Source organism: Bison bison, unplaced genomic scaffold (genome assembly GCF_000754665.1).
Source record: "Bison bison bison isolate TAMUID 2011002044 unplaced genomic scaffold, Bison_UMD1.0 scf7180017864321, whole genome shotgun sequence".
Classification (NCBI taxonomy): Eukaryota; Metazoa; Chordata; class Mammalia; order Artiodactyla; family Bovidae; genus Bison; species Bison bison.
The window spans coordinates 155,181-162,447 of NW_011494893.1; the positions used below are offsets into that span (position 1 = coordinate 155,181).

At 47.1% G+C, this 7,267-nt stretch overlaps 1 protein-coding gene across 1 annotated transcript in view; it reads left to right on the forward strand.

The window, feature by feature from the left end:
- Window positions 1-641: 641 nt before the first annotated feature.
- DUSP22 (dual specificity phosphatase 22) overlaps window positions 642-7,267 on the forward strand; it is a 36,597-nt gene continuing 29,971 nt past the window's right edge. Inside the window, exons 1-3 of the mRNA XM_010853011.1 lie at window positions 642-800; window positions 954-987; window positions 5,739-5,821. Coding sequence (XP_010851313.1) covers window positions 642-800; window positions 954-987; window positions 5,739-5,821 — 276 coding nt within the window. The remainder of the gene's footprint in view (window positions 801-953; window positions 988-5,738; window positions 5,822-7,267) is intronic.

Genomic DNA, 7,267 nt, shown 5'->3' on the forward strand with positions numbered 1-7,267 from the left:
TTACCGAGAGTGGAGAGAAGAGGGAGTGCGAAGCAGACAGGCCAAGAGGAGTGTTTGGTGGTGGCTGACGGGGGTGTCGCCAGGGCACGGGGCTTGCAGTGAAGTGTCACCACGGCCAGTGTGCTGTGCACACTTGGAAATCACAACGGCGGTGTAGCTTCCCGGGGGTTGTCTGCATTTGGATTTCAGAGTTTCCATACAGAGTATTGCAGGGCGGAGGTTGGCTTCGTATTCTGCAAGGTGGGGGGTACCTGTGACCTGCAGTCACCCATTCTCATCTCAGATCTGCTGAATCTCTGTGTCAACCCTGGGGCTTTCCAGAAATCTGATTCTGGCTTGAGAACCTTAGAAGAAGTAGATGTTTTGGAGTAAATGTGTGTTCTTCTTAACTTGCATGTTTAGACAGTTCACTCACTCATTTAGCAACTCTCTACTGAATGGTCATCATGGGCCAAGCCCTGGGCTGGGCTCTAGGTCTGCAGCCCAGCAGAGGGGACTGCCCTCCACCTGGTGATGCCCACGACAGCCTCATGTGAGGGGAGCACAGAGGATGGGGGCACTGAAGCAGGAGCCCCCTAGGCACGGGTGTCGGGCTCAGGTCAGGCCTCCCCAGGTTGTGAGTTGGAGCTGAGGCCGGAAGGATGGGGAGCAGGAGGGGAGGGACAGCAGGTGCAAGTCCTCAGATGGTGGCGGACGGGTGCTGGAGCCCGGAGCAGAGGGGCTGGGGGACAGGAGGCAGGACGGGAGGACGGGCTGTGGAGACTCTGGTTTGGGGCTGGACTCAGAATGTGGTGAACACTGTGAGGCCTGGAGACAAGGAGACCTTTTGGTCTGTCTGAGAAGCTGCTGGGAGGTAGGTGTGGTGGGCACAGGCCTTGGGAGGGCCCAGCCTCTGTGACGAATGCCATCAGACTGAAACCTGTAACACTTCTGTCTGGTCTGTCTCCCCATAGATCCTGCCTGGCCTGTATATTGGCAACTTCAAAGGTGAGTTCTCTTTTTTCATTATTGTGGTAGAATATGCAAAAAACTATTAAATATGCTGTTTAACCCTTTTTAAGCGGCAGTTCAGGGGCATTAAGTACATTCTTGCTATTGTGCAGCCATCACCTCCACCCATCCCCAGCACGCTTTCCTTTCCAGCTGAGTCTCTGTCCCCACTAGACACTACTTCCTGCCCTGCACCCCAGCCCTTGGAAACCACCCTCCTGCTGCTTGTCTCCGAGTCTGACTGCGCCAGGGGCCTCGTGTGAGCAGGCTCATGTGGCCGTGGTCCTCTTGTGACTGGCTGACTTCACGGAGCTTGACGTTGTTCTTTCGTTGCTGTGCTTGTGTCGTAATTTCCTTCCTTGTTAAGACTGAATAACCGTGTGTGGATGGGCCACACTGTGTTATCCTTCATCTGTGGAAGGACACGGGTGTCTTTTGCCAGTGGTGAGCTTGCTTCTTTAAAGCTCAGCTTTAGGCTCTCATGCGTGACGGCGTCGAGGTGAGGACTCAGTGTGTGCAGTCTGGTCTGGACACCACCGGCAGCCTTATCCTTGTGCCTCGACGTCTTGGCCCATGGCTCAAAGAGTGGTGTAGAGAGCCCTGCAGGGTCCACCTTGACCTCTGACCTTCATTTAACTGTGCACACATGTTGGAGTTTCACTATCAAAAGAGGATGGCTAAAAGGCACACTTAGCAGCCATATAACCTGTTTATCATCTTCATCACTTTTATTTTCTAGTTAGTAATAAACTTTCAGAGACCTATTTTTTTAGTCACCTGGGGAAAATAAGTGGCAGTTTCATCTCTAGCCGATTATTCTTGTCACACATTTCTCTGCAACTTCTTTGATATTTACTGATATGCTATTAGCTGTTGACTTTTCATTTTTAGCTTATTTGTCTCAAAATGCTCTGTAGCTGCAAAGGTGAGTAGAAAGCCACCGAGCAAAATGCGCAGGGAGGGGAGAGGAGGGGAGGGGAGGGGGAAGGGGCTGGCCCCACCCCCCGTGTGTGGGGGAGGGCAGGTGTGCTGTCATGGATGGGCCGGACACAGGCAGGAAGGAGCCTGCCGTGCTGGTGGGGAGACCCCCCTCACCACGCCGCCCTTTCTGGACACACGAGCTGGAACACACTCCTGTCTGTTTTCTGGTTGTGTAAATCTGCAAGTTCAGGTTCACATTGACTCTTAAAACAATCTCTGACGTCTCTGCCCTGATATTCATGTCGTCTTCCCCGCTGGGCTCAGAGGGCAGCTAATTGACCTTAAAGAGTATTCTGAGCACACTGGACTGACAGCTGCTCATCGCTGCTAGAAGGTGTTAAAAATAGTCCTGGAGTTCCTAAATTAGTAAGCTTTTTTGTTCTGAGAAAGCAGCGAGTGCTTTGTGGCAGGTAGGCGAGTTGGGCTGGAATGCATGGACATCTTTATGGTTATTTAATGAGTTGTTATTAATGGTTTCGTGGGAAGAGGGGAATGTCTTTGAGTTTGGAAACAATATGGAATTTAGGATAAATTCTCGGATGTAGAATTGCTGGGTGAATATTTTTACAAATCAAAAAACTGTAATGAAAACCAACCAAATTCAGGACTTCTGCCAGCAGTTCCAGCACACTTGCAGATGGCAGACCTTGGTTTGAGCAACAGAGGACTGAGTTCTCCTAGGACTCCCTGCTCAGGCAGAGCTTGTGCGCATGCGGGTGGGCGGGCTGAGCCCCCAAGGCGGGTTCCAGCTGCGCGTGTGCTCCTCCCCATAGTGCCCGTGGCTGTAGACAGCCGCCCACCAGCCGCTTCTAGTCCTGAAGAACGGATGTCGTCATCAGTAGTGCACTCACACGTGTGGACAGACACATGCTTGTGGGAAGAGCTGTCCTACGGTGTGTGTGTGCGGATGGCGCTACCGCAGAATAGAAAGGCTCGGACTGGACTGGGAATGCGAGGAGCAGAAGGAGCAGGGGCGTCTCCAGGAGCCACTTCTGTGTTCTTAAGGGCACAGCAGTCAGTTTTTCTGATGTGTGGTACCAAGTGTGGTTATGTTCAAAACAAAGTAATTTTGACTTCAAACCACCTTTTTTGTTGTTGTTTACCTTAATCTGTGTTACAAATGTATATTCATGGGGTGATGAAAATATTCTAAATTTAGGTTGTAGTGATGGTTAGACAATTCTGAATATACTGAAAACCATTGAATTGTACACTTTAAAAGGGTGAATTATCTCAGTAACACTTTTTTTTCCACTTTATTTTTTAAATTGAAGGATAATTGCTTTACAGAATTTTGTTGTTTTCGGTCATACATCAACAAGAATCAGTCATCAGTGTCCCCTCCCTCCTGTACCTCCCTTCCATCTCCCTCTCCGTCCCACCCCTCTAGATTGTCACAGAGCCCCTGTTCGGGTCTCCTGAGTCAGGCAGCTGATTCCCATAGGCTCTGTTTTGCATGAGGTGCTGTAAGTCCCCACCTCAATCTCTCCATACATCTCTCCCTCTCCACCCCCATGTCCTTGGGCCTGTCCTCTGTGTCTGTTTATCCACTGCTGTTCTGTCTCAATAACATTGCTTTTTACAAAAAGGAAAAAAGAACATATATGTAAACAATTATTATGGACATGAGTTTGAGCAAACTCAGGGAGATAGTGATGGACAGAGAAGCCTGGTGTGCTGCAGTTCGTGGGGTCACAAAGAGTGGGACACGACTTAGCAACTGAACAATAACAAAACAATTATTGATTTTCCAACTTTGTTCCTGGGTGGAGTCAGAATCTGGAAGATCCTGGCCCACAGTGTCTCCTCCAACTGTGCAGACCCTCCCCATGCCCCTCCCAGCCCAGCGGCTCTGAACACCCCTCCTGCTGGCTGCCTCACCTTGTCTGGGAGCCTAATGCTCCAGCTTGACCGTTCCACTACTTGTCCAAAATGCACAGCCTGGTGGGGATTGGAAAATCACATTTGAGTTAAAACGTGGGGGATGCCTGTCTGTGGACCCTAAATAAGTCCAGTTCCTGCCAAGTTCAAGGCTCACCTAGGTCACAACTTGGTGTACTTGGGAGCTGGGTGGCTAGATGAGTCCCCGTGTAATGGATTGAGAGGCTGTTTGAGGTGGTTGGAGCAATTAAGAGAGTCAAAATAAAAGCCAGCATTTTTATATCACTTTTAAAGATTATTTTCCTGACTATAAACGTGGTATGTGCTTATTGTAGAATGTTTTAGAACGGTGCTTCTTCGTTTCTACTCTTGTTCACTAAGGCTTATTCGGAATGTGGCCCTGCCATAGACCCTGAACTAAGTTGGAGCCCAGGAATCTGCCTTTGTAAAAAAATCCGGGTAGTTCTTAGGCATGTTGAACTCTTACAGCCATCTGTATTGAATATACACACACAAACGATAAAGAAGAAACTTAACACGTAGTTCTGTCTCTTCGAGACGGTCACTGTCTAGGCCGATTCCTGACAACAGCGTCCCCTCTGTGTTTGTCGTCTTTATGTGTTTTTACAAGTTGAGTTCATATTGTATTTGTAGTTTGGTGCCTGCTTCCCCTTTCCCCTGTTTAATGCTACATCCTGAGTGTTTTCTCATGGCGTTAATATTCTCCAGAAACAGAATGATCAGACATTCGGTTTTCAATCATCTTACCCTGTATCACTTTAGAAAACGTGTCCCGGGGGAATGGACCTCCTTGTCTCCTGCTGCACCCTGTTCTGTAGATTAGCAGAAGTTCCAGCTTGAGGGGATTCGCGTGGCTTTCTTCTCTGGGTGGGTTCATAGGAAGGGAATATAATTTGGTATCTCCTTAGTTTCACATGCAAATAATTTCATAGCCAGATGACTTATGAACTGCTTTGTCTGGACTTTCCATTAAGTACCCGTTTTTAGTTTAGCGTAAGTGGATGCATTCGTAAACCACGTCATACCTGCATCTGGTCCCATTCCTGCTGTTTGACATTAGGTCGATTAGTCTCTGGCAGGTTCCTGTATCTTAGAAGATTGTTTTGTATTTAATTTTAATTTAGATTCCTAATCATTAAGAGGTAATTAAAAATATTTGAAATATCTTTCTTTTTCCATGTTTCATGTGAATAGCTAATGTGAGGGTCTGCAACTTAATAAGCATCAGCTACAACATGACTTAGTGGTTCATTTCCTTTAAACAGCAATAATCATCATTATAATATTTATCAGTCTACATACTTTTTAAGTTTTATATGACCACTTTGTATCAAAAGACTTGTCAGTCAGAAATAAACTGAGTTATCTGCAGAATACCTAAAAGCAATAACTCTAGATTCCCTTTATTGTTCAGTCGCTAAGTTGTGTCCAACTCTTTGCAACTCCATGGACTGCAGGACACCAGGCTTCCCTGTCCTTCGCTATCTCCTGGAGTTTGTTCAAACTTATGTCCATTGAGACAGTGATGCCATCCAGCCATCTCTGTTGTCCCCTTCCCCTCCTGCCCTCAATCTTTCCCAGTATCAGGGTCTTTTCCAATGAGTCGGCTCTTTGTGTTAGGTGGCCAAAGTATTGGAGCTTCAGCTTCAGCATCAGTCCTTCCAATGAATATTCAGGGTTGATTTCCTTTAGGATTGATTGAGTTGATCTCCTTGCAGTCCAAGGGACTCTCAAGAGTCTTCTCAAGCACCACAATTCAATTACGAATTTTTAAGAAAGAAATATGCAAGTAATTTTGTGTTTTTTCCTTAAGGAGTATTCACTTGCAGAAAATACTAAAATGCCCCCCCTTTCTTCTGTGACAGATGCCAGAGATGCAGAGCAGTTGAGCAAGAACAAGGTGACGCACATTCTGTCTGTGCACGACAGCGCCAGGCCAATGCTGGAGGTGAGGCTGCTGATCTGTGCACCTGTCTGTGCTGTGCTCCTGGGCGGGGCAGCTGGCCAGGCAGTCTGTGCTCTGCAGCAACAGCTCCGTGTCCTGGCTGTGCTAACCCGTGCTTGGCCACGCCTGGGCCTGGGCCTCTGGCTGGGCTGGGCCGGCAGTGGGGTGCTTCTTGTTCTCACCATCCTCCTGTTATGTCACTACCTTGGCTTTCTTGGCTGAACACCGAAGAACAGGCTGATACAGTGTTTTCCTTTAGATTTTAAGGACATTTAAAACCCATTTTCATTTCTTTCAAAATTACCTCTTGTTTTAGAATCCCAAAGAATTCAGGCTGCTCGTTTCCTGATTTTTTTTTTCCATTTGAGCTCAATTGTCAATCATTTGCATTTCGGAAAACAAGGCCTCTGAGGATAAATTGTCCCTAGAGATTTTCTAGTGCTTCTCTCTGCAGACGGTCAGTGAAGAAGCTGTTGTTGTATTTCAGGTTTTAAAGTAAATAGGATGTGTCTGCCTGTACACTGATTCCAAAAACATCTTCAATTTTACTTTAATCGATGGTTTGAGCTGTTGGCTGGGAGCACAGTCTCTCTCTGTTTATTAGCCTTGACAAAGCCCAAGCTACCTCTTTTCAGAAAATAGTGTGAATATGGTTGTGAGATGTGTGTGTGTGTTTGTTTCTATTTCAGGGTGGGGTACTGGAAGGGAGGTGTGGCTCATTCTGAAAGAATCGTCATTCAAGCAGTTTTCACTAAAATTCATATTATACAAGAGTAGGTAATATATTCTTATTTCAAAGTCATCAGTTTTACCTGGCCATTAGAGCTGCCGGATTTCAGTCAGTATCCAAAAAGATGAGAACTTAGAATAATAAGCAATTCAACTGATGACATCACCATAAGAGGACCACAGGAGGTGAACGGGCTCTTTCTCTGGATCCGAGCTCGCAGTTCCCTCTGCTGCTTTGTCTCATGGTTTTGTTAAGGTGCTATAATTTGTGCTGCAGCATGGTTTTATTGGAAACCACAGCAACAAAGCATCGTTGTTTCAAAGGCTGACATCTCCTTTGAAAATAGGTATCCATTTTCCATGTATCAGCAAGAGTTTGTTAAACACATGGCCAAGCTATGGCCTAGGTGATAAGTTAAATGTAAGCTGATCATGATTGACTTGCTCTTTAATCACAAGATGAGGCTTGCTGCTGGTGCTAAGTCACTTCAGTCGTGTCCGACTCTGTGCGACCCCATAGACGGCAGCCCACCAGGCTCCCCCGTCCCTGGGATTCTCCAGGCAAGAGTACTGGAGTGGGGTGCCATTGCCTTCTCCAAGATGAGGCTTAGGTTTCCTTTATTTTAATAAACTGCATCGATGTCCTGCCTACCCTGACCCTCCAGGCTGCCTCGTGGCATTGTACCCCGCTGCCCACAGCCGCCGTCACGTAGGAAGCCG